This window comes from Pristiophorus japonicus, chromosome 5 (genome assembly GCF_044704955.1).
Source record: "Pristiophorus japonicus isolate sPriJap1 chromosome 5, sPriJap1.hap1, whole genome shotgun sequence".
NCBI lineage: Eukaryota > Metazoa > Chordata > Chondrichthyes > Pristiophoridae > Pristiophorus > Pristiophorus japonicus.
This window is the reverse complement of record NC_091981.1, coordinates 44,869,929-44,897,865: the sequence shown is the minus strand read 5'-3', so window position 1 is coordinate 44,897,865 and position 27,937 is coordinate 44,869,929. Positions and strand designations below refer to the sequence as shown.

Genomic DNA, 27,937 nt, shown 5'->3' with positions numbered 1-27,937 from the left:
GGCTCAAGCGAAGAAAGGCGGCGGCGGCAAGGACAGGACGTGACGTCGGGTGGCGAGCTGAACTACCGCTCCCAGCATTCCAGAGCGTGAGCGGGGAAAGCAATGGCGGATCGAGGGTACAGCTTCTCGCTCACCACGTTCAGGTAAACGGGGCGCTCAGCCCCTCACTTACTCGCCGGATAAGAGCATTCCCGAGCCGGCGGTAGCCGTCGCCGCTGTTCGCTGGCCCTCAGTTTGTTCAGGTTTGAGGATAATTCCAGGCGTTGCAAGTTGCAGAGTCACTGCTGCCCTTCTCCGCTAGGTTGGCAGGCGCCTCCGAGGGCCTCCGGTCTCTGTTTCACTGCAGACTTCTCCGTGTTCTGCCTCTGCCGGTCCGTATCTCCTCTTTTCCCCCCCCTCCCGGCCCCCGCCCCAATGGGTTGGACAAGATCCCCCGCAAGGCCTAGGAGCGAACCGTGGAGAGACTTGGTTTCGCTTTCGGTATGTGCCCGGCGTTGGAAGCACTGGTCCGCAGGCAGTGTAGTCACATAAACGTTCTGGCAGGGGTAGGGGGAATCTTTGGACAGAGTTGGCGAGGCCGCGTTGATGCCCAGAGAAGGCAACTTTCGGTTTTCTCCTTGAGCCCTCTTATGATGGTGCCAGGAAGGGAATCGCAGCATCTTGACCCAGTGACGATGAAGGAGGCGGCGATGTATCTTCCCAAGTCAGGGTGATGTGTTAAAGGAAACGATAAATTCTCATAGCAGAGAGAGCAATGGGTTGAATAACCTGTAATGAGCTCAAAAGAAAAACAGCAGATGGGTAAATGGCTGATCACACTGCTACACTATCCTCTAGCCCAACCTCCCAATTTACTGTTCTTTGGACCTTGACTGACTTTGCCATCGATGCTGGAATCTTCAGCCCTGCATTCTGCAATTCCTCCTGCTATGAAGGGCCTTGAGAAGTTTTGCTATATTAAAGGAATTGCTAATGTTTTGCATGCCCCGTGCTGTATTACATCCCTTTGGCTTGAAGGTGGGTCTCAAAGTCTTTGAGTGATGGATATCCCAATTGTTGATTCACGCTGGTGCTTGTGGATAAAACTTGAACACAGTTCTGGGATTGCACTGAGAAAGGATGAATGCGCTCTGGTCTTATCAATAATAGATAAACTTCAATTACAACCTTGTGCTATGTGTTCATACTTTTTCTCAATGAAAATGTGAAAAAAAGCATATCAAATTTAAAGTGTATGGAATTTGTTAAAATTACAATAATTTGTTTTAATTTAAATATGTTGCTACAAATGTTTCTTCAAAAAACCCCACTTTCCCCAGAACTCAAACCTATTGTGTGAAAGTGAATGGCTCCATCTCCAAATGTGGCATTGTGATCTCATTTACACATGAAAGTTAGAATAATTATAAAACTTTGCTCAATTCAGTAAGTGATTTGTTTTATTAATACAAGATCTGTTTATTAGAGAATAGGCTCTCTATAGATTCTAACCTCAAAACTTATTACTCAAGCATAATTTTTTGGGGTGTGCTGCTGCAAATGATTACCCAACATATTTCTCTTCTTCCAATATTGCATGTTACTTTTAGCCTGCTATAACTTTTTTATAAACTGAAAACTGCCTTTGAATTAGGAGAAGCAAAATTAGTTTACAACTTGCTAAGTTGAATTTTGTTACTGAGGAAAAACATATTCCAGTGAGGAAAAAAGGGTGTAAAAGAAAATATAGCCATCTGTGACTAATTAAAGAAATAAAGGACGGTATCCAATTTAAAAACAAGGACATACTAAGTGGCCAAAGCTAGTGGGAGGACAGACGATTGGGAAGCTTTTAAAAGCCAGCAAAGTGTTTGTTTAAAAAAAAATGATTAAGAAAGGGAAGATAGACTATGAAAGTAAACTAGCATGAAATATAAAAAGATAGCAAGAGTTTCTATAGCCACTCTTTTTTTTCCTTTTTTTATATAAAACTAAAGTAAATGTTGGTCCCTTGGAGGACGAGACTGAGAAATTAGTGATGGGGGATATGGAGATGGCAGAAACTCTGAACAAATATTTTGTATCAGTCTTTACGGTAGAGGACATTAACTATCCACTGTTGGGATATTGTCAAGGGGCTATGGGATGATGGGGGGGGGGAGGGAGAGGAACTTAACACAATCACTAAGGAGGTGGTACTCGGTAAGGTAATGGAACTAAAGGTGGATAAATCCCCTGGACCTGATAGCTTGCATCCTAGGGTCTTAAGAGAAGTAGCAGCAGGGATAGTGGATGCATTGGTTGTAATTTACCAAAATTCTCTGGATTCTGGGGAGGACCCAGCAGATTGGAAAATTGCAAATATAACACTCCTATTTAAAAAAGGAGGCAGACAAAAAGCAGGGAACTATAGACCAGTTAGCCTAACATCTGTGGTTGGGAAAATGTTGGAGTCCATTATTAAAGAAGCAGTAGCTGGACATTTGGAACAGCATAATTTGATCAGGCAGAGTCAGCATAGATTTATGAAGGGGAAGTCATGTTTGACAAATTTGCTGGAATTCTTTGAGGATGTAACGAACAAGGTTGATAAAGGGCAACCAGTGGATGCAGTGCATTTGGACTTCCAGAAGGCATTTGACAAGGTGCCACATAAAAGGTTACTGTACAAGATAAAAGTTCATGGGATTGGGGGTAATATATTAGCATGGATAGAGGATTGTTTTCTGTTAGGTAGCCAGAGAGTCGGGATAAATGGTTCATTCTCGGGTTGGCAATCAGTAACTAGTGGGGTGCTGCAGGGATCAGTGCTGGGACCCCAACTATTTACAATCTATATTAATGACGTGGAAGAAAAGACTGAATGTAACATAGCCAAGTTTGCTGACAATACAAAGATGGGAGGAAAAGCAATGTGTGAGGACACACAAAATCTGCAAAAGGACATAGACAGGCTGAGTGAGTGGCAAAAATTTGGCAGATGGAGTATAATGTTGGAAAGTAAGGTCATGCACTTTGGCAGAAAAAAAATAAAAGAGCAAGTTATTACTTAAATGGAGAAAAATTGCAAAGTGCTGCAGTAGGGTGGGAGTTGGGGGTACTTGTGCATGAAACACAAAAGGTTATTCTGCAAGTGATCAGGAAGGCCAATGGAATCTTGGCCTTTATTGCAAAGGGGATGGAGTATAAAAGCAGGGAAGTCTTGGGACGGTTATACAGTATATTGGTGAGGCCGCACCTGGGATACTGCGAACAGTTTTGGTTTCTGTATTTACGAAAGGATATTCTTGCTTTGGAGGCAGTTCACTAGGTTGATTCTGGAGATGAGGGGGTTGACTTCTGAGAAAAGATTATATAAGAACATAAATAGGAACAGGAGTAGGCAATATGGCCCCTCGAGCCTGCTCCGCCATTCAATAAGATCATGGCTGGTCTGATCATGGACTCTGCTCCACTTCCCCGCCCGCTCCCCATAACCCCTTATCGTTTAAGAAACTGTTTATTTCTGTTTTAAATTTATTCAATGTCCCAGCTTCCACTGCTCTCGGAGGCAGTGAATTCTGCAGATTTACAACCCTCAGAAGAAATTTTTCTTCATCTGTTTTAAATGGACAGCCCCTTATTCTAAGATCATACCCTCTAGTTCTAGTCTCCCATCAGTGGAAACATCCTCTCTGCATCCACCTTTTCAAGCCCCCTCATAATCTTATACATTTCGATAAGATCGCCTCTCATTCATCTGAACTCCAATGAGTAGAGGCCCAACCTACTCAACCTTTCCTCAAGTCAACCCCCTCATCCCTGGAATCAACCTAGTGAACCTTCTCTGAACTGCCTCCAAAGCAAGTATATCCTTTTTGTAAATCTGGAAACCAAAACTGCACACTGTATTCCAGGTGTGGCCTCACCAAAACCTTGTATAGCTGTAGCAATACTTCCCTGCTTTTATACTCCATCCCCTTTGCAATAAAGGCCAAGATACCATTAGCCTTCCTGATCACTTGCTGAACCTGCATACTAACCTTTTGTGTTACATGTACAAGTACCCCCAGGTCCTGCTACAGTGGCACTTTGCAATCTTTCTCCATTTAAATAATAACTTTTATTGAGGTTAGGCCTCTACTCATTGGAATTCAGAAGAATGAGAGGTGATCTTATCGAAATGTATAAGATTGAGGGTGAATGACACGGTGGATGCAGAGAGGATGTTTCCACTGATTTGGGGAGACTAGAACTAGGGGGCATAATCTTAGAATAAGGGTCCGCCCATTTAAAACTGAGATGAATTTATTCTGAGGGTTGTAAATCTGTGGAATTCGCTGCCTCCGAGAGCTGTGGAAGCTGGGACATTGATTAAATTTAAGACTGAGATAAACAGCTTCTTAACTGATAAGGGGTTATGGGGAGTGGACCTGAGTCCATGATCGGATGTAAAATAAGCACATTGTTTACAGATACATTTATGGAGTATACAGTGATATTTCAGGAGGTAATAACTGATGCCAGTTGGGTACAATACTATATTACTCCAAACTGAGATGTAATTTATTTTGAATTTTAATGTATCTTTGCCTGTGTCCTGGCCAATATTTATCCTTCAACCAACATCATTAAAACAGACTATTTGGTCATTATCACATTATTGTTTGTGGGACCTTGCTGTGTGCAAATTGGCTGCCGTGTTTCCTACCTAACCAAAGTGACTACACTTCAAAAGTACTTAATTTGGCTGTAAATTGCTTTGGGATGTCCAGAGGTCATAAAAGGCGCTATGTAAATGGCAGTCTTTGTGAATGCATTTCCTGCTGAGCTTTCATGTATATTGGCAATTCAGTTACAACAGAACTCACTATTTTTGATTCACTTATTACATCTCCATACTAGTAATCAGGTGTATGTGCATTGCTGGGTGTTTTCAACTGTCCATATAGGAAGTATTTATGGCTTTCCTGTGTAGCTCAGTTAAGGTTATCCAATGAACTAAGAATATACAAGATCTGATTCTAAGTATGATAGCTGGGGTAGCAGTAGTTTTCTTTCAATTGGCTTCAGCACTCCTGGATTCGAGTGGTTGGGGACTGGGTCCTGGCCATTATTCAGTGACCCCTATTGGAAGTGAACTTTAGGTGAGGACACAATCAGGCTTAGCTGCTGCCTGCAGTTGAATAACCTGCCAGTTCTCATTCAAGATTCACATAGAAGAATGACTGTGTAAAGAGGTCAGGGGAGGTTCTTGCTGCCCATGGTGGAGGAAATTGCTGAGAAAAAAACTATAGGGCACAGACATTATACCTCTGTTTACATGTGCAGTTGATAATTGATTTTACCAGTTATATTTATATCTACTGGTGAATTATTCTGGCCATGGTGTGGAATGTCCACACTGAGGAACACAACATGGTTGCATTGCTCAATTTGCATTACTGTGAAGCAGTTTGTGTTTGTGCTTTGCATTAATACAAGAATTGCAAAGTGACTGGAGACAAAGTTGGATCTGAGATCGTTTCTGGTGTGACCATGTAAGATTCTAAAAATTATAAATTTAAAATAGGACATCTAGGGTGGAGAATTACCCAGCAGAAGATCCATTAATTTCAGGTTCATAAATACTGTTTTATATTTTATCTTGCAGCCCTTCGGGCAAACTCGTTCAGATTGAGTATGCTTTGGCAGCTGTAGCTGCAGGAGCTCCAGCAGTGGGAATCAAAGGTAAGGACAGCAATACTATCACCATGCACTTTTAACTGCTTTCAAGGTTGGCACCTTCTGAAAAGGAATTTGCTTTTCCTATTTTTGTTTGAATGTCTTTCTTAAATGAGAAGATAGCTATTCTATTTATTCTCAGGATATAGGCATTGCGAACTAGGCCAGCATTTATTGCATATCTCTAGTTGCCCTTGAAATGGTAGTGTGGGCCGCCGCCTTGAAGCGCTGCAGTTCATGTGGTAAAGGTGCTCCCACAATGCTGCTGGGTAGGGAGTACCGGGAATTTGACTCGGTGAGAGTGATGGAATGACGATCTGTGTCCAACTTAGGATAGTATGCGACTTGGAGATGATGCTCCCATGCACCTGCTGTTTTTGTCCTTCTAGGTGGTGGAGGTTGTGGGTTTGGGAGGTGTTGCCAAAGAAACTGTTGGTAAAACTTACAGAGCACCTTTTTTTGGGTGCTCGTACACCCGTGAAGCCACATCTAGCACAAGCCCAAACCTTCAGAAGAAAAGGGGAGCAATAGAGCTGTGTGTAATTACTAGCAACTTACTGATGCTAATCTTTTTTCCCTTCAATAATTACAAAAAAAAAATCCTTGTGGGGAAAATGCTGGTTTTACATGATGGCCTGATTGAGATGTGGAGCCCCATGTGTGAAAATGTAGCTACATCCTTATCACTGCAATCAGTGAAGCATTTCAAAACCTTAAATGGCTGCGTGGTAGCACTGTCTCCTCTCAGTCATACAGTTGTGGGTTCAAACCCCATGCCAGGGTGACTGTATAATCTAGACTGAGGGATGTCATGCTGAGGCATCGCTGCATTGTCGGAGATCTTTCAAATGAGGAAGTTCAATTGGTGGTAAAAGATGCTATGGCACATTAATTCCTTAACCAACATCACAAAAAAAACCACATCTAACATTGCTAGTCAGTGTGTGCAAATTAGCTGCTGGGGTGCTGAAATTAACTGGTACCCATATCACTATCGTGGTTGAGATCAGCTAATTAACATCAGAGACTGCACTTCAAAAATAATTCTCTGAAGCACTTTGAGGTGTCATGAGGTCATGGAAGTTGCTAAATGTGAGTTAATTTGTTCTTTTGGAATATGTAGATCGACTTGACTCCTTAACAACATTAGCATGTCATAAATTGATATAGTAGATGTGCGTGTATCACTTCTACAGTTGTGTCTAAATAAATATATTTTTGAAACATTTCCAGCTTCCAATGGTGTTGTTTTGGCAACAGAGAAGAAACAGAAATCTATTCTTTATGATGAACAAAGTGTACACAAAGTGGAGCCAATCACAAAGCACATAGGCATGGTGTATAGTGGAATGGGCCCCGATTACAGGTAGGTGAGACAAATGCATGAACTTTATTGTTCTTGGTTTCCTGTTTGTAGATAGTGGTCAGGAAATTTGGGATTCCTCAGCTTCAGGCATTTTTCCATTTTCCCCCAGCTAACGTTTTCTGTCACTAGCAGTTGACTTTCAGTGATGTGATTGAATCGGCAATACTTTTATTTTAATGTCACTGATGTGCCACTACTACCATGCAGCCCAATGATACTCTTGATTTATTTTAGTGAGACAATAATGAGTTGACATCTGCAGAAGTATGTTTAACTACTGAATTGTACCCTCCGAGTCCTGTTGATGGAGGTGATTTAGGCTATTCATTACTCTACATGTGCATGTCTTGTGAGAAGAGCTTTTTTAAAAAAAAAAACAACTGGGCTAGAAAGGAATTTTTTTTTGTACTAGCCAGATAGTTAAGGATGTGTAATTTAAAAAGAATTAACTCCAGGAACTGTCAAAGGAAGGATGATTTTGTGATTTGTCATTAGTGTTTTCTTTATTCATTCACGGGATGTGGGCATCGCTTGCAAAGGCAGCACTGATTGCCCATCCTTTAATTGCCCTTGAGAAGGTGGTGGTGAGCCGCTGCAGTCCATGAAGTGTTTTCCCAGCGGTTTCATACAACTGAGTAGCTTGCTAGGCCATGTCAGAAGGCATTTAAGAGTGAGTGGGGTCAAAGGAGAAGTTGTTCAATGTAGGAACGTAAGAAATATGAGTAGGCCATTTGGCCCCTCGAGCCTACTCTGCCATTTAATAAGATCATGGTTGATCTGATCTTGGGCTCAGTTCCACTTCCCTGCCTGCTCCCCATAACCCTTCACTCCCTTATCATTCAAAAATCTGTCTATCTCCACTTTAACGTTCAGCCAGGTGGAGGAGGGTGAATGGAGACTGGTTGGACCTCTGTTCAAGGAAGAAGTGGAGCGTCCTAAAGGCCGTCCTGGTGGCGGCGGGGTGGTGGGGAGGGGGGGGGGGGGGAGGAAAGAGACTGGACAAGGGGAGAAAAAATAGTCAAAATAGGAACAAATTGTTCCATGGTGCAAGAACAAGCTGGCACTATGGGTCGTCCAGAGTAGACCTATTTGTGGATCTTGGTGAAGAGTTGGAAGTGGGTTGTGCGGGGTTGGGGGAACTATCAGGTTGGAGGCCGTAGTGGGAAGATCTGCAGAGCAGATGAGGCCAGTGTCGATTTTGGAAACCATGGCTTGATGATCAGCAGTGAGGGTCATGGTCTCGGGGGAGGTAGGAGATGATGTCAGAGAGTTGGCATTCAGCTTCTGTAAAGTAGAGGTCGGTGTGTCAAACAACAACAGCGCTGCCCTTGTCAGCAGGTTTGATGACGGGTTGGATCTGAGAGAACATTAGGGTTGGATCTGGAAATTAGAGGCCAGTTAGCTTTATCTTTGTAGTAGAGGGAACAGTTCAAAAAATTACCTAAATGAAAACAATAGCTGGAATCATCTTTTCTGGCAGTGTTGGTAGAAGCATGGTGGGACACTGCATCTGCCTGAGTTTCCCTGGTCAGCCTTGTTTAAATTCTTTTATCCGGGCCCCAGACAACGTTTCCCCCCGGCGTCTGCAGTCTGCCAGTTGGTGGAAGGGAATGACTGCTGTTGCTAGTATTGGGTGCCTGCTGCAGCTTAAAGGAGCGGTTAAAGAAACTAGTCAAAATGTGCAAACCTTCGTCAGTGATCGGTCCACTGATTTCACTTGCTGCTTTTCCCCTTTAAACTATTTGATGTCCCTCATCTATCAATTCTTGATGGCTGTGACCTGATATTCTCTGAAGTCACTGAAATTCACTGAAGTCTTCCGCCAACGGTTTTGAAATACCGCTGGGGAGTGGACCACCGCCGTGCAAGACTGGAAAAAGTGCTTCTGCCCGAGTTTGATCACAGCGGTGACCCGTAGATGGGGGAGGGGGAAACGCCAAGGAAAAACCTGTCTGAACAGCCCTTGGAACGGTGGTAGGTTTGAAACCCTGCAAAAAGGAAAGTTAAAGTTTTTATTAAATTCTTTTGCTGTAATTCTCTAGAAAAGGGTCTTGTGAATGTCTTGCAATTTTTTTGTGTTTTGGGAAAATATTGTGTGTTCCTCCCTCCCCTCCCCCCGCCCCCAGCCCAACTTACAGCGGCAATCGGCCTTGGACTAAATTGACAAGGATCGCGGTTTCCGCCGCAAATCCTCGTGCAATGTGTATTTTTCCCCTTTTTTCATGAATCTTCCGCCTCCTAGCGGAGTCATGCCGTTATTTTGGCGGCAGCCAGTGGTAGCAGTTTTTGATGGATTTCAAGCCCACAGTCTTTTGAATTAAGTCACATTTATTAGATTTCATTTATTTCACCCATGCCGTACACACTACGCTGCCAGTTTGATATTAGCCGCTGTAAAGAGGCACTGCCAGAATGCAAATCATCTATCATTGGAGAGCTCCATTTCTATTAAATGTTAAATGTTTTGAGAGAATGGTCCAGAGCATATGCACTCTGAAAACATTAAACAAACCTCTTATAAAATAACCAGGAAGTCCAACAGTGTCTTATTTGCTAGATTGCATGTGGAATCCTGATTTGTTGGCGTGAAAGCTACTGGTAAATTTTGTCTCACCACAGACTGCTGTATGCAGCAGACTCTTTACAAAAAGCAAGTTGAAGGGCTACTGTATGGGACAAAACCAATGTTGAAAATAGTAAGAGAAGTTGAAGTAAATGAGGAAGTAATGATTAGGTGATGCCAAGCTTTGGAATTTTAAAATCTTGAAAATTGTACAAAGAAGGAAAGACTAAGGGACTTGAGGAATTTGATAGTTTTGAGGGACTAGAAAGAATGAGTTGGAGACTGCAATGAGACTTTAATGCATCACAGTGAAGATATAGGAAGGAGGAAGAACAATGTCCATGGTTGTAATAAAATATGATTGAGATTCAGCCATCACAATGACTGGAGCTTGTGTCCAGAGGCTGTGCAGTCTGGAGGATATCAATGAATACAGAGTGGAATCATCGGCGAGAGTGTAGATGAACAGGCGAGGTCACTGATGGGAAGACAGAACAGGATGGGAGAGACGGCAGGATCCTGGGCAACTCTGAGTTAATGGTAGTGGGGCGGGGGGTGGGGTCGGTGGAGGAGATAGCAAGCAGTCAATTACAAAAGTGATTTGAGTAGAAACTAGATAAGTCAAAGTTTTGATGGGAGGCCATATGGTGATGTATTCTGCACTGTGCTACATTCTGCCAAGGGTAATGACAGATGATTTGTCAAGTTATTCAAGAGAAAAGATCTAGTGGTTCATAATGCAGAGACACCAAGATTGCCGGTGTAACAACCATATAGGATCCACTCTGGCGATCATGGTTTAGGCTTCAACTTTCAGGATGATGCATAACTTGAGACAGCAGCTTCAAGTGGAACAGAACAACAATAGATCTATACAGGTTGCTTTAATTTGCTGATTGAGTTCTATATTATCCACAGGGTGCTGATTCGCCGGGCCCGTAAGTTGGCACAGCAGTACTTCCTTGTGTATCAAGAGCCCATCCCCACGGCCCAGCTGGTACAGAGAGTGGCCTCTGTCATGCAGGAATATACACAGTCTGGGTAAGTCAGTGAGAAGCTGCTTCATATACTCAACACAGGTTGTAATATAAATTGGTCACCACAGATACAAGATCCACACTGGTCTTACTAACTTCTTCGGGTCAGTTCCCTGAAGTGTAATCGGCGCTTGCTGTTCAGAGAAAGATATTCAAAATCAGTAGCCTTCATGGGACACAGTGATATGCCTCAGTGATTAGATTAAGAGTGGCAACAATGAAGTGAAACCCTGCTGTTACTTTGTCAGCAGAAGCAGCAATGACATAACCTCGTTCCAAATACAAAGTATTTTTCCTGGCAGAAACATTCAGGGTGAGGTATTTTGCAATAGAATTGCTATTAAATAAGTCTGTTACACTCTGCTGTGACTGAAGTTGCAGTTTTGTGGTGGAGGATTAGATTACATTGCCCACTTAAAGGTAGCTGTGAATTCTTGAGGGTTCAAAATAATAGAGGAAAAAAGAGGTAACGGAGCAGACAATGGTAATACAGTAGATGTAATTTATCTAGACTTTCAAAAGGCCTTCGATAAGGTACCCCATAATAGAATGATGAACAAGGGAGTTAGGGGACAAGTAGCAGAATGAATAGCTAGCTGGCTTCAAGACAGAAAGCAGAGAGTATGGGTAAAAAGTGGCTGTTCAGTGGCAGAAGGTGGGTAGTGGTGTTCCATAGAAACACAGAAAATAGGTGCAGGAGTATGCTATTCGGCTCTTCGAGCCTGCACCACCATTCAATAAGATCATGGCTGATCCTTCACCTCAGTACCCCTTTCCTGCTTTCTCTCCATACCCCTTGATCCCTTTAGCCGTAAGGGCCATATCCAACTCCCTCTTGAATATATCCAACGAACTGGCATCAACAACTCTTTGGTCAGGAATTCCACAGGTTAACAACTCGAAGTGAAGAAGTTTCTCCTTATCTCAGTCCTAAATGGCTTGCCCCTTAAATCTAAGGATTTAGACTGTCACCCCTGGTTCTGGACTTCCCCAACATTGGAAACATTCTTTCTGCATCTAACCTGTCCAGTCCCTTCAGAATTTTATATGTTTCTGAGATCCCCTCTCATTCTTCTAAACTCCAGTGAATATAGGCCCAGTTGATCCAGTCTCTCCATGTCAGTCCAGCCATCCCGGGAATCAGTCTGGTGAATCTTTGCTGCATTCCGTCAATAGCAAGAACGTCCTTCCTCAGATTAGGAGACCAAAACTGAACACAATATTCCAGGTGAGGCCTCACCAAGGCCCTGTACAACTACAGTAAGACCTCCCTGCTCCTATACTCAAATCCCCTAGCTATGAAGGCCAACATACCATTTGCCGCCTTCACTGCCTGCTGTACCTGCATGCCAACTTTCAGCGACTGATGTAACATGACACCCAGGTCTCGTTGCACCTCCCCTTTTCCTAATCTGCCGCCATTCAAATAATATTCTGCCTTCGTGTTTTTGTCCCCAAAGTGGATAACCTCACATTTATCCACATTATACTACATCTGCCACGCGTTTTGCCCACTCACCTAACCTGTCCAAGTCACCTTGCAGCCTTTTAGCGTCCTCCTCACAGCTCACACTGCCACCCAGTTTAGTGTCATCTGCAAACTTGGAGATATTACACTTGATTCCTTCATCTAAATCATTATGTATATTGTAAATAGCTGGGGTCCCAGCATTGAGCTCTGCGGCACTCCACTAGTCACTGCCTGCCATTCTGAAAAGGACCCGTTTATCCCGACTCTCTGCTTCCTGTCTGCCAACCAGTTCTCTCTCCACGTCAGTACATTACCCCCAATACAATGTACTTTTAATTTTGCACACCAATCTCTTGTGTGGGACCTTGTCAAAAGCCTTTTGAAAGTCCAAATACACCACATCCACTGGTTCTCCCTTGTCCACTCTATTAGTTACATCCTCAAAAAATTCCAGAAGATTTGTCAAGTATGATTTCCCTTTCATAAATCCATGCTGACTTCGACTGATCCTGTCACTGCTTTCCAAATGCGCTGCTATTTCATCTTTAATAATTGATTCCAACATTTTCCCCGCTACTGATATCAGGCTAACCGGTCTATAATTACCTGTTTTCTCTCTCTCTCCTTTTTTAAAAAAGTGGTGTTGCATTAGCTACCCTCCAGTCCATAGGGACTGATCGAGTCGATAGACTGTTGGAAAATGATCACCAATGCATCCACTATTTCTAGGGCCACTTCCTTAAGTACTCTGGGATACAGCCCATCAGGCCCCGGGGATTTATCGGCCTTCAATCCCATCAATTTCCCGCCTAATAAGGATATCCTTCAGTTCCTCCTTCTCACTAGACCCTCGGTCCCCTAGTACTTCCAGAAGGTTATTTGTGTATTGCTTCGTGAAGACAGGACCAAAGTATTTGTTTAACAGATCTGCCATTTCTTTGTTCCCCATTATAAATTTACCTGAATCTGACTGCAAGGGACCTATGTTTGTCTTCACTAATCATCTTTTTCTCTTCACATATCTATAGAAGCTTTTGCAGTCAGTTTTTATGTTCCCGGCAAGCTTCCTCTCGTACTCTATTTCCCCCCTCCTAATTAAATCCTTTGTCCTCCTCAGCTGAATTCAAAATTTTTCCCAGTCCTCAGGTTTGCTGCTTTTTCTGGCCAATTTATATAATTCTTTGATTTAACACTATCCTTAATTTTCCTTGTTAGCCACGGTTGAGCCACCTTCCCCGTTTTATTTTTACTCCAAACAGGGATGTACAATTGTTGAAGCTCATCCATGTGATCCTTAAATGTTTGCCATTTTGCGCAACTTCCCTACTTTTCAATTCTATACGTCTAGAAATATACCCGAGTGCTTGGTTTGCTTTTTAATGGCCTTGCTAACCTGTGTCACAACTTTTAGTGATGTGTGTTTGTATACCACGATCCCTTTGTTCCTCTATCCCACCTAGACTTTCCAAGTAGTAAGTGACCCCATTATTCTTCCTACCAAAATGTAATACTTCACATTTATCGGTGTTGAACTTCATTTGCCAATTATATGCCCATTCTGCAAGTTTATTAATGTTCTCCTGCAATTTGTTGTAGTCCTCCTCAGTATTGACTATCCCCCCAATTTGGTGTCATCCACAAATTTAGAAATTGTGTTTTTGATTCCAGAGTCTAAATCGTTAATATAAATTGTGAACAGTGGTACCAGCACTGATCCATTGATAGACTGGCAAATGATACTTAAAGGGTTGATGGTAGATAGGCAATGTCGCACCTTGGTTAGACCCCACGTAAGAGTACGGAGTACAATTCTGGTTGCCATATTATAAAGAGGATACAGAGTTGCTGGAGAGGGTGCAAAGAAGATTTACAAGGGTGATACCAGAAATGCAAGGGTATACATATCAGGAAAGGATGAACAGACTTGGTCCCTTTTCTCTTGAAAAAAAAAGAAGGCTGAGGGGTGACCCAGTAGAGGTCTTTAAAATTATGAAAGGTTTTGATAGAGTGGATACAGGGAGAATGTTTCCACTGATGGGAAAGAGCATAACTAGAGGCCATCGCTATAAGGTAGTCACCAAGAAAACCAATAGGGAATTCAGAGGAAGCTGCTTTAGTGCTGAGAATGTGGAATTCGCTACCACAGGGAGTGGTTGAAGCGAATAGTATTTAAGGGGAGGCTAGATAAGCATATGAGGGAGAAGGGAATCGAGGGTTATGCTGATAGGCTTAGATGAGGAAAGGCAGGAGGGTGCTTGAGTGGAGCATATATGCTGGATGGTCTATATGTGCTGTCTATCCTATGTAATATATAAATTATATTTCTTTACAATATTGGTTATAAATGGGCATTGAAAGTGAAATGTGATATAATAAATTAGGTCCGGCAGAAAATAGTCAATAACTTTTTTAAGATGCAGGCAAAAATCTACCATTTTTGTGTGCTTACCTGGCCTTCTCTCGCCAGTTGCACTTCATGTTCTTGCCATCTTATTTTGCTGCTGTAAATTTGTATTTTCAGATTATTCGACTCTCCCCTTTTATCTTCCTCCTGCTGCAGTCCCCCCCACCCCATGCCACTTTAAAAATCCTCTATACTGTAAGCTTGTGGATTGGACAGATAGCTGTAAACCTGTCCTGGTCTCCTACAGTTTGACAGCAATACATGAATATTGCAGCCTTCACTGTGTGTGCCTCAGCTGCCTCCACTTTTCCTCCAATACTCTTGCAGCTCTGTCTTGTCCACTGTCACCATATCTAACTCATTAGTGGATGTCCACATGTTGTAGTATTGATCTATAATTTCTTTTGCATGAAGTCCTCGCCTTTATGCCCAATGGATCGCTAAAGTCAACTAGGCAGTATGTCTTCCCCTTGTTGCTGGGTAACAGTCCAGTAAAATATATCTAAGTCTTTCCAGGGTCCTTTCTGTCGGGGTTGATGTCCCATTCTGACCTTACTTTCCCCCCTGGGTTGTATTTTGAGCATGTCAGGCACCTTCTTCAGTGGTTCTTTATATCTCTACCCATTCCCTTCCACCACCAGCATCTGGACATTGAGCTTATCATGTTGCTTCTACCTGTAAGGACATACCCGTGGTATAAATTTGCATCTTTCCTCCATACCCTGCCGGTCCCTGGTTGGGCTCCTCTCTGCTTCTACCTCTCCTTTTCCTGGAGTGGCTTCTCCCTGTACCTTAAGCATGTTTACTTCCTCAGGCCCAATTGTACATGCTCTGATCTGGGTCTTCCTGGCCAGTGTACCTGCCTCTGCCACTCGCTTGGCTGCCTCGTCTGCCCATCGCACCTCCTGGGGTAGGAGGGAGGCTTCCACTAATTTCTCAACAATATCCTCTTGTTTTATGCCCCGTCTCCTCCAGGCTATCATATAATCATGCACTACCCCAAAAGCATACCGACTGTCTGTATAGATGTTTACTCCTTTTCCTTTTGCCAGCCTCGGTGAGAGCCACCAATTCAGCCACTCACGCTGATAAGCCCCCTTCTAGCTGTCCTTCCCTTCTAACCTGTCCGCTGCTATCTACCACTGCCCATCCTATCCGTGATGTCCCGTTGATATAGCACCGAGACCCATCTGCGTATAGATCCATGTCTGCTTCCTCAAGCTTGTCTTCTCCTGTTGGGCTACACTGATGCTCATCTCCCTGCGTAATCCACCTTGCAGGGTTGTTAGTGATCTTTTATTGTTACCGTCCCATTGGGGGGGGATAAGAGCATTGCTTCCCACCTAGACCTTCGCGCGTCGGATACCGATTTTAGCCTTCCTGTGTTAAGCAATTCTACTAAGGTATGCTGGGTACGTGTCCCGACATTACTATGCTACTGGCTTATGCCTGTCCCCATGTAATCTTTACTGTGGTGGGTATAGATGTGGAAGGGCCTATTCTGGTCAGGTAGTCACAGGGCTGGAGCACTTGAGAGCTTGTTTTAATCAGCAATTTCCTGATCAGGGCCCCCGTTTACAGGCTCTTGGGAGGGTTTCCCCCTCTCTTTCCGCCCCCCCCCCCCCCCCCCCCCTCCCCCCAACCTTTGACCAGGTTCTGTATAGGTTGGGCCATCTCGGCATTTCTGCAGTAGTTGAATAGCCCTGGTACTTGCCTGACCCCTTTCATGGTTCCTGGCCTGAGCATTGATAGGATTGCTTCTTTTCTGTCCTCTGGCATCTATCTCTTCCTTTGTAATATTATGTATCCTAGATAAGTTACTTCGCTCCTTCCCACCTGCACCTTACGAGGATTTATTTTTAATCCCGCACTCTGTAGAGCTGCTAGCACTGTAGTTAAAGCTTTACAACACATAGGCAGAGTGGCTGATGGACCAATAGCAGAAATTTTTACTTCAAGGAGTCTGCTGCCTCCTAACTATTCCCCTTTAGAGCTGGAGTTGGACCGTCCCGACCTGTGTGAGAACACCACCGCAGGTCGGGGCTATAAATAGAGCTGGAGCACCGGATCCTGGAACATGGCGGAGGTGCGGTGAATGAGGGTGCAGGGCCCAGAAGAGCCGAGGGCCCAGGGGCAGTACAGACCTGCCCATACTGTATATGTGTGCGCACTCGGTCCATGCAGCAGAGCAGGTCTCCAGTCGTCCTGGTTCAACCCTTGCCACTGGATAAAGGCCTAGCTCTGTCAAGCCCGTGTGGTGGCTGATGTGCAACTGTCACTACACATTAAAAATAATTCATGCACAGGCATCTTCCACCCCCCTCAACTGGAGTTCAGAACTTGAACATCGGGTCCTTCATTGAAACATCTGTGAGCTCTCGTAGAAGCAAGTCATCCTCGTTCGAGGGACCGTCTAATGATGATGAGTTAAAGCTAGTACGTGTTGTTCTGTACTGGAGGCAATCATCCACATACTGCAAAAGGGTACTCCCTCCTTTGCCTGTTGAGGGGCCTCGCCTTCCTGCGCCTCCTCCCTTATTCCAGCAATCCTTGGACAAGTGTCCAGGTTTACCACGATCCTGTTCTGCCCATTCCAAGGTTTCATCGTAGTCATCCCCTACCTTAAATCCTAACTTATCTTTTGATGGGCTTCTCCTAGCCCATCTTTAAACATCCCGTGCTTGAGGAATTCCAATTTTTACACTTTTGCAGATCAGCTCTTCCCCTATTCTGCCATTCCTCATTTTGTACCTCTTGTGTCGCTTTGTGCCAATTTACCGGACCTGTTTTGGCTTTTACCAGATTATGAATGTCTGCTAAGGTTAGGTTATGGGCGTCTAGCATCTCTTCCACCTTTTGCCAGAATTATGTATTTGCTTTAGGGGTTGGTAATTCATTCAATAGTATTTGTCTCCTGTGGGCTGAAGGGTACCACCTGAATGGACTGGTCTGCATCCGTTGGTGGGAATCGTAGTGGTGCGTATAGGCGCCGCTGGTAGGTAGCCATTATCATATGCTGGTGGCCAATCTACTCTGCACTCCAACGGTCAACTTATCCCGGTCTGGTTTACTGTTAGGTTGGGTTTGTGGACTACACTTGCCCACCGAGGGGTACAGTGGCTCTATTGCTGGTGCCGTAGGTGATCCTGTTACGGCTGCGCACTGCATTCGGTCCGGTTCCGTCTTTTATCTCTTCCAGCTTATTTATTTTAGCTTCTAGCTCTTGAATTTGTTTTTTGAGTATCTATTTCTTTTATCTGTCCTCTGTAGCAGGCGAGTATTATTACATAGGCTTGCTCCGTTTTATTATTCTTCTGACTATCCCACCATTTCCTCTGTCAGGTGAGTCTTCTGGCTTTGTTTTGTTTGGTGAACTAAATAAAACAGCTGTCAGTGGAAAGAGTTAACTCCTTTGCAGGTTCATAAGAAGGCCTGACGTCATTACGTGACTTTGCGTAATTATTTTTTTTGAACCTTTCCCGATATCAGAATATGGCATCCATTTTAAAAAGGTTTTCAAACCTGAAATTTAAAGCTCCTTACTGCAGTGAAACTTTCTCGTAATTTAAAATTATCGTCTTTTATCTCTCTCCCAATTAGTTTTTATATACAGAGGGCTTGTGTCTCCGAGAAATTGTTAATTTAAACTACATAAGACGATCACAAAACTTTTTTTTCCCCAAATTAGACGTTCAATTTGTTTTCCTTTTAGCAGTCTAGCTTCAAGGTTGCATCTTTTATATTTTGATAAACAAGCTGTCCTTTGTGCATTTAATACAGCTTATACCATGTTTTTTTCAGCAACTTATTCTACAGTCAAGAAAGCTTCCACACAACACTTTCACTTAAAGACAGTGTCGGTTTTATTTTTCGTCTTTCCTGCTAGCATTTATATCCGGGACCCTTCTGGTCCATATCTCGGAGAATTCTTGGTCTTCATTTTATCCCACTGGCCAGTTTTTCCTAAACATCTTGGGGTCCTCTTTCCCCCCCCCCCAAGGTTGTATTCCTCCTTGTTCAGGCAATACACATATTTCTTAGTCATTTTTCTAGACCCCTTTAAGTTGTATTCCTCCTTTGTTTGCGCCGCTGTGCACGACCAATTACCGTGTCACCGTCACGCTTCAGGATATACACTTATCTCCTACCTCGGCTTTTGTTTGGTTCGCTATAACTGTTCTACAGATTACCCCCTTCTAGTTTTTTATACAGATTACTTCCTTCCCTGTCAATGCTACAGCTGCAGGTGGTACAAAAAACAGACTCGCTGCCACATCATCCAGGTCGGAGGGTCTGCACCCTGCTCACAGCGTCAATTGTTGGGGTAGAAAAAAGACTCCTCTCCTTAAAGGTGGACTCCCCGATATAAGGAATCGACATCCCCGCCCGTATAATGACCACGGAATCCATCGAACGAAACCTTCGGTACAACTAGTTTATTTTGAGCAAATGCAAGGGAAAATTCAAACATGGTACCTTCAAAGTACAAGAGGTTTCAATTACAATTTATACAGTTTTCGAGGGGTGCTACCCTCCTACAAAATCATTGATTGGTCGTCTACTGCTATCAGTGAAGTTACATTGATTTGTTGACTCTTATCAGACTAGCTCTGAGTGGTTCTTTCCCACCTGTCCATTTCTCAACATGTCAATCATGTTCAGTGATGTGAACTTTGCCATAGTCCCTATGACGTGTGAAGTAACTCTATTTAAAAAAAAAAAAAAAAAAAATACTGGCTTCCTTATCTCCCCGAGAGAACTCTCGATACAGTTTTCATTTGTCAGATTCTGTTTACAGTTTGTTCCCAAATGTTTGTGTCCTTGTTCTCTGTATTGAATGCGTTTTCCTCTTCTATTTTCTGTGCTAAGGGTCAATGCAGTGTTGGGTAATGAACCATCTGAAATCGCCATCAGGCTTTGCTATTCCCTTCTTAATCAAGTGCATTTTTTTTCCCCCCTTAGTTTTAATCACTCAAGTTGATTTTTTTTTTCTCCCCCTATTTGGAAAAAGAATTGAATGAGAACTTCTAATATAATTAACTTTTTCGAGTCTCTATCCATAGATGCTCTGGTGAAACAAGGCTGAAAATGTACTATGCTTTAACTTATTTTTGTCCTTGTACAAATAATTGTGCAGATCTGTGCATAATTGAGTATTAGATTCATACCCGAGGCCGTCTGCCTTTGGGTTCATTGTGTTAACATTCTGTCCAGACCCCAAGTAAAATTTCTCCAACGGTATCCCTATGTATATATCGTACATTTTTACTTGTTTCAGTGATTTAATTTGTTTATGATCAAATGTTTATCATATTTCAACAGATTTTTAAATGATCAGACAGATAATCTCCCCTTAAATGTTTGAGAAAATAAGTAGAGAGAAAGACTGCATTTCCTATCATCTGTTGTGGCCATCAAGAATATGCAAAGCATAAAATATGAACTATACATTCACAATCTTGTAGTCTGCAAATACAGAATATCTAATGGGTCATATCAAATGTGATTTAAAAATATATATAAAAATTCAAAGTCTGAACAGAGCAAGACTGCACTTCACAAAGTAATTCATTGGATGTGGTGTGTTCTGGGATATTCTGAGATGTGATCAAGTGCTATATAAATGTCCCATTCTAATATCTTCAGCTTATTGGAGCAAGCTTCACTTTTAAAACATTTTGCTTGCCTGCCAGTTTGATCTCTTTAAAATGCTCTGGTTATATTGGCTACATGGTCTGCCAGCAGGGCGAGAATTAGTGCTCATTCTGTTTTTGTTTTTCTTCAGTGGTGTTCGTCCATTTGGAGTGTCACTGCTAATTGCTGGTTGGGATGAGGGACGACCATATTTGTTCCAATCGGATCCATCTGTAAGTACTTCAGGAAGGCAGTGTTTAGCTCTAATCGTCAAGCTATTGTTTTTTCTGGTTCTGCTTTCTGGATATAAAATAAGCTTTATATCGCTGCCAATCATTTTAAAACACTTTCAGAACCAAAGACATTGAATTGTTGACTGACTAGCTTTTATTTTTAAAGCTCAAAATTCAGTTTTGTATTGGTGTGTTTTCCGTCTCTTCCCCTCCCAATTTTGTAAAGCTATATTTGGTCGTCTCACACAATGGGGCAGAATTTGCTGGCAAAGTAACAGCATGTTTACTGAGCTTGCCATTATTAGTGTGTAAAACATCCATCCAAGGTTAGGAACTCAACATCCAGAGGTATTCATCATTTAGGAAGGATAGACAGAAAGGAAAAGGAGGCGGGTGGCATTGCTGGTTAAAGAGGAAATTAATGCAATAGTAAGGAGGAACATTAGCTTGGGTGGAGCTGCGGAATACCAAAGGGCAGAAAACGCTAGTGGGAGTTGTGTACAGACCACCAAACAGTAGTAGTGAGGTTGGGGACAGCATCAAACAAGAAATAAGGGATGTGTGCAATAAAGGTACAGCAGTTATCATGGGCGACTTTAATCTACATATTGATTGGGCTAACCAAACTGGTAGCAATTATGGTGGAGGTCAATTTCCTGGAGTGTATTAGGGATGGTTTTCCAGACCAATATGTCAAGGAACCAACTAGAGAGTTGGCCATCCTAGACTGGGTGATGTGTAATGAGAAGGGACTAATAAGCAATCTTGTTGTGTGAGGCCCCTTGGGGAAGAGTGACCATAATATGGTAGAATTCTTTATTACGATGGAAGAGTGACAGTTAATTCAGAAACTAGGTCCTGAACTTAAGGAAAGGTAACTTCAACGGTATGAGGTGTGAATTGGCTAGAATAGACTGGCAAATGATACTTAAAGGGTTGATGGTGGATAGGCAATGGCAAACATTTAAAGATCACATGGATGAACTTCAACAATTGTACATCCCTGTCTGGAGTAAAAATAAAACTGGGAAGATGGCTCAACTGTGGCTAACAAGGGAAATTAAGGATAGTGTTAAATCCAAGGAAGAGGCATATATATTGGCCAGAAAAATCTGCAAACCTGAGAACTTGGAGAAATTTAGAATTCAGCAGAGGAGGACTAAGGGTTTAATTAAGAGGGGGAAAATAAGAGTAGGAGAGGAAGCTTGCCGGGAACATAAAAACTGACTGCAAAAGCTTCTATAGATATGTGAAGAGAGAAAGATTAGTGAAGACAAACGTAGGTCCCTTGCAGTCGGATTCAGGTGAATTTATAATGGGAAACAAAGAAATGGCAGATCAATTGAACAAATACTTTAGCTCTGCCTTCACGAAGGAAGACACAAATAATCTTCTGGATGTCCTAGGGAACCGAGGGTCTAGTGAGGAGGAGGAACTGAAGGATATCCTTTAATAGATGGGAAATTGTGTTCAGAAAATTGATGGGATTGAAGGTCGATAAATCCTTGGGGCCTGATTGTCTGCATCCCAGAGTACTTAAGGAAGTGGCCCTAGAAATAGTAGATGCATTGATGATCATTTTCCAACAGTCCATTGACTCTGGATCAGTTCCCATGGACTGGAGGGTAGCTAATGTAACACCACTTTTTAAAAAGGAGGGAGAGAGAAAACAGGTAATTGTAGACCGGTTAGCCTGACATCAGTAGTGGGGAAAATGTTGCGATCAATCATTAAGGATGAAATAGCAGTGCATTTGGAAAGCAGTGACAGGATTGGTCCAAGTCAGCATGGATTATGAAAGGGAAATCATGCTTGACAAATCTTCTAGAATTTTTTGAGGATGTAGCTAGCAGAGTGGACAAGGGAGAACCAGTGGATGTGGTGTATTTGGACTTACAAAAGGCTTTTGACAAGATCCCACACAAGAGATTGGTGTGCAAAATCAAAGCACATGGTATTGGGGGTAATGTACTGACATGAATAGAGAACTGGTTGGCAGACAGGAAGCAGAGAGTCGGAATAAACGGGTCCTTTTCAGAATGGCAGGCAGTGACTAGTGGAGTGCTGCAGGGCTCAGTGCTGGGACCCCAGCTCTTTACAATATACATTAATGATTTAGATGAAGAAATTGAGTATAATATCTCCAAGTTTGCAAATGACACTAAACTGGGTAGTGGTGTGAGCCGTGAGGAGGATGCGAAGAGGCAGCAGAGTGACTTGGACAGATTAGGTGAGTGGGCAAATGCATGGCAGATGCAGTATAATGTGGATAAATGTGAGGTTATCCACTTTGGGGGCAAAAACACGAAGGTAGAATATTATCTGAATGGCAGCAGTTTATGAAAAGGGGAGGTGCAACGAGACCTGGGTGTCATGGTTCATCAGTCATTGAAAGTTGGCATGCAGGTACAACAGGTGGTGAAGAAGGCAAATGGTATGTTGGCCTTCATAACTAGGGGATTTGAGTATAGGAGCAGGGAGGTCTTACTGCAGTTGTACAGGGCCTTGGTGAGACCTCACCTGGAATATTGTGTTCAGTTTTGGTCTCCTAATCTGAGGAAGGACATTCTTGCTATTGAGGGAGTGCAGCGAAGGTTCACCAGACTAATTCCAGGGATGGCTGGACTGACATATGAGGAGAGACTGGATCAACTGGGCCTTTATACACTGGAATTTAGAAGGATGAGAGGAGATCTCATAGAAACCTGTAAGATTCTGACGGGACTGGACAGGTTAGATGCGGGAAGCATGTTCCCGATGTTGAGAAAGTCCAGAATCAGGGGACACAGTCTTAGGATAAGGGGTAGGCCATTTAGGACCGAGATGAGGAGAAACTTCTTCACTCAAAGTTGTTAATCTGTGGAATTCCCTACCGCAGAGTTGTTGACGCCAGTTCATTGGATATATTCAAGAGGGAGTTAGATATGGCCTTTACGGCTAAAGGGATCAAGGGGTATGGAGAGAAAGCAGGAAAGGGGTACTGAGGGAATGATCAGCCATGATCTTATTGAATGGTGGTGCAGGCCCGAAGGGCCGAATGGCCTACTCCTGCACCTATCTTCTATGTTTCTATGTTTCAGCCATTTGTGGCAAGGAAGAGAGACCGAGAGTTGTGAAGCGGCACAAATTGCTGCATGATTTGCGCAGCTCCGCTGTTCATCTCATGAAAATGGCAGCTCACCATCAACCTCCCTGTGAGTTTCCAGAAATTGCTGCATTTGTGCATTAATTACCAATTAAACACGCCACAAAGTTAGGGCAATTAGGGATGGACAATAAATGCTGGCCTTGCCAGCGATGCCCACATCCCGGGAACGAATTTAAAAAAAACCTGTGGAAAGTGGTAAATTGGTCAGATGCGTATGTGGCGTGTAGCACTTGCACGAAATATTTGCTTGAATTCTATTTATTCCTTTGACGTGCAACTTTCCCAGTATGTTGTTTGGGAGTGCAAGTGAGACTGCAAAAACTTAGCTAGCACTAGAGAATGTTTCCTGAACTGAAAAATTGAATTGTTTGCTGGCTAGTTTTTTTTTAAACTCCAAAAATATTTCAATTTTGTAGTGGGGTGTGTTTTCATTTTCTTCCCCTCTCTCAATTTTGTAAAGCTTTATTTAAGTTCTTCCCACATAATGGGGCAGGATTTGCTGTCAAAGTAATGGCGAGTTTACTGCACTTGCCAGTATTGGTGTGTAAATCATCCATCAATTTGTAGTGAGAAAGAGATGCCCTGTGATTTGCGCCACTTCACGAAAATGACAGCTCACCGTCCACTTCCCCGTGAGTTTCAAGAAATTGCTATACTTGTGCAAAAATTACCAATTAAACATGCCACAAAACGTTAGGGCTGGTACTTAATAGCGAAAGGACCATTTTAATGCTGAGATTTATTTTCCTGCAATGCCACTTCACAGTTTCCATTGAATCAGAGGTTGAGTCTCATTCCTTTAGATAGTAAATTGTTCCTGAGATCTAAAAACAGAATTTAATTGTACATTTTTTTTTCCTACTTTTCCTTTGTCTCTGCTCTCCCTCAATCCAATCTTTCTTTCCCTTTCTCTACTATGTTGTTGCTTTTAAAATGGCTGGAATTTTCACTATACTGAAATTTACTGATAACATTTCCCAATCGATGTTCATCACCTCTACTCTGAGATCTGGCTTTTTTTCTTGGTTTCCTCTTGGTAGCATTTCATTTCTTTTTTTGAGGCAAGGGAGATTGGAGTATGCATTTATTTAATGTATCCTTAATGCTAACTGGATAAGATGTGCTATGTTTTTTTTTCTAGTTGATGAAGGTATGGTTCTGTTACCAAATTTCTGATTTTTAAAAAATTTTTCCTTTTCCAATAGGGTGCCTATTTTGCGTGGAAAGCAACAGCTATGGGGAAGAATTACGTAAATGGGAAAACCTTCCTCGAAAAGAGGTAGAATAGCAATCCCAGCTTATATTTGAAATGTCTCAAAATAAAAAATGCATGGGGGGGGGGGGCGGGCGTGGGGTTGGATTTCCTCAATGCCAAATGCAAAAATCGTAATCACTGTTATAGTGGAGACATTACATTTTCTCAGGATTGGTAGGTCGGTCATTTCAAGCTGAATATTTTGCATGTTATCACTAACCGTTTGTCCTTTTCAGTGTTTTGTACGGACTTTAAATTGAGCTTATACTTGAGTTTCCAACTGCTTTCAGGAAGGGGTAAATGTGCATGCCTCGCTCAGTGTTCTGTTCTTGCCTAGCACTCTTAAGTAAATGTAGGAATTTGTCAGTTGGTTTTCATGAATTTCTGGTATGAGATGTGATGCTTATTAGAGTAATTATTTCAATGTCTTTCTGTAATAAATGCTTGAGGATGTATTGTGCATGGACAATATTTTAAAACCCTTTTATTCCTGTTAAGTTTTGTAGTTAAATAGAAGCAATTCTTCCAGGAGAGAGAGAGAAACATTTTTGATTTTTTTTTTGTGTTTGAAGGTACAATGAAGATCTAGAACTTGAAGATGCCATTCATACAGCGATCTTAACACTAAAGGTCAGCTGCTTCACCTGTTACTCAAAAATTATTGAAAGGTTTATCGGAAGTTAGTTTTTGTAAAGCAAGTAGTATGATGCTGACTGGCCTGAAATGTTTTCTTCCCAAACAGGAGAGCTTTGAAGGCCAGATGACGGAAGATAACATAGAGGTTGGAATTTGTGATGAGGCAGGATTTCGCAGACTCACTCCAGCAGAAGTCAAAGACTATCTGGCTACCATAGTCTAACATTCATTTAAATAAAGTTTTTTTTTTAATTTGAAAGAAATATTGGTCAACTACTGATGATTACAATTTAAAAACCTTTTTATTCCGCTCTTAAGTTTTGGCAATGGTTAAATGGTCAGTACAATGTAAAACTATGTTGAACGAGTGCAAGCATCTGATAAATCTCGTTTTAGAAATGAAAGCAAATTTGTGAACCTCTGTTATTTTTTTACATGATGTCAATGAGTGAAACAATTTATACATTTTTATTGTCTCTTTCCCACAGAGTTGCATAATCTTTCTACGTGAGGCTGTTGCTTTTAATTGCATGTCTTCTGGCACTTGCTTTATCCTGTCATGGGTTAATTAGCACCACTCCTAGGTTTTTTTTTTATTCCACAAGGTTTTTCTAAAAAAAGTGAAAGGGAGGAGAAAACTGTACAATATATTTATAAGCTCTGCAGAAGAGATTGCGGAAGAGATTGCTAGTTAGTTTCTGCCCGGAGCCTATTCTACACTGCTTCTGTGGAGAGGTAGGCAGAATTCCTAGGAACCTTAAATTTTGTATTGTTCCTCTAATTCTAATACATAGAATTACATAGAAGGCACAGAAACATGCCATTCAGCCTAACTGGTCCATGCTGGTGTTTACAGTTTAAACACACCGCTTAAGTCATTCTTCTATCTATATCATCCAAAATCCTTGACATTTTACCCACTGACTAGGTGCTGCACTGTTCAAGATGCCGTGTTTCAAATGAGATTTTACATCAAGTCCTGTCTGACCTTTTGGTTGGATGTAAAAGATCCCATGGCACTATTTGGAGTTCTCTCCAGTGTCCTGGTCAATATATCCCTCAACTAATATCACACTTATATTTTTAAAAATGTCATCGCTATTTGTGGAGCAATTTGTTCAAATTGGCTGCTGCGTTTCTACATTTCAAAAGTACTTCATTGACTGTAAAGTGCTTTGGGATGTCCTGAGGTCGTGAAAGTCACTATATAAATGAAAACTCTTTTCTTTCCTTAACATTGAGAGATTATCACTTGAGAAAACTGACTGGTATGTGGGATCTGAGATGGATAGTGATCGAGACAGGAGTGAGAATGTCTCATTTTCAACAAGTATTTGTAAAGATAAGCATGTATAAAAATTAATTAAATTGCCTGAATATTTCCATTTTTCTCAGTCCAGAAAGGTCCATGTTTTCCGATCTGTTTCTGAATTTCTAGATCTCGTATAAGCTGTATTATTTGATGTAGTTTGCTAGGAGTTACCCCCTCTCACCACTCCAATTCCAGCAGCAAGGTCAAGCATTTGTAGGTAAGTGTGCATATTGGCCAAAAAAATAGATCAGTATTTACAATCAGTGTCAGAGCAATTGTAACCAAATCACAGTAAAATCATTAAATTTAGGAAATATGGGGAGATGGTCCCTTTTTAGACAGGAGAGAAAATGAGGACAAAGCCTGAGACAAACATGACTATAGTGAAAGTGTGTGAACCATACAGAGCAGAGCTGGAGAGTAGAGACACTTAAAAGGAAGAGAGCATTTAATAAACAACTTTTATCCTGGTGCAGGAGATCAACTAGTTAATAAGTAGTGTAAACTGCAGAGAACCCTGAGTAATCCTGATCAGAACTCCACTCTGTACTCATCACCCCTCAGCAAACCAACAGTTTGTCATTACTTCATTTATTCTAAGGCATTTAAGACATCAATTCTTCTTCCACCTGTATCTCATTTACAGTAAATTCCTCTCGAGCTATCTGGGATTCCAATCATTTCAACTAGCCCTAAAATCCAGAAGGTGGCCTATTAGATTGTTCTGCTGAGCTGGTTTTGGGTGGCTTGATTTCTATGCCTTGTAGAAGCTGACTACAGAGTCTGATGACACCCCTCCAATCTATCCCTCAAAAAGTTAGTATGCAGGTACAGCGAGTAATCAGGAAGGCAAATGGAATATTGGCCTTTATTGCAAGGGGGGGGGGGGGGGCAGGATAGAGTATAAAAGCAGAGAAGTCCTGTACAACGATGCAGGATATTGGTGAGGCTACACTTGGAGTACTGCGTACAGTTTTGGCCTCTATTTAAGGAAGGATCTACTTGCATTGGAGGCTGTTCAGAGAAAGTTCACTCGGCTGATTCTGGAAATGAGGGGGGTTGACTTATGAAGTTAGGTTGACACATTGGAGTTCAGAAGAATGAGAGGTGATCTTGTTGAAACATACAAGATAATGAGGGGGCTTGACGAGGTGTATGCAGAGAGGATATTTCCACTCTGGAAACTAAAATTAGGG

General features: G+C 42.2%; 1 protein-coding gene across 1 annotated transcript; it reads left to right on the top strand.

Moving 5' to 3' along the window:
• Positions 1-55: 55 nt before the first annotated feature.
• On the top strand, positions 56-26,818 carry LOC139263794 (proteasome subunit alpha type-2). Its single transcript, XM_070879849.1, has 8 exons — positions 56-143; positions 5,612-5,688; positions 6,916-7,048; positions 10,530-10,652; positions 20,309-20,390; positions 24,744-24,817; positions 25,366-25,423; positions 25,536-26,818. The coding sequence occupies exons 1-8, from the start codon at positions 103-105 to the stop codon at positions 25,650-25,652; spliced, it is 705 nt and encodes a 234-aa protein (XP_070735950.1). The 5' UTR covers positions 56-102; the 3' UTR covers positions 25,653-26,818.
• The last annotated feature ends 1,119 nt before the right edge of the window (positions 26,819-27,937 follow it).

Excerpts from the sequence above, each read along its gene's own strand:
- LOC139263794 (XM_070879849.1), top strand. The coding sequence starts at position 103 with ATGGCGGATCGAGGGTACAGCTTCTCGCTCACCACGTTCAG. Across the intron at positions 144-5,611 it reads TTCTCGCTCACCACGTTCAG|CCCTTCGGGCAAACTCGTTC; the intron begins GTAAACGGGGCG and ends TTTATCTTGCAG. Across the intron at positions 24,818-25,365 it reads AAAACCTTCCTCGAAAAGAG|GTACAATGAAGATCTAGAAC; the intron begins GTAGAATAGCAA and ends TTGTGTTTGAAG.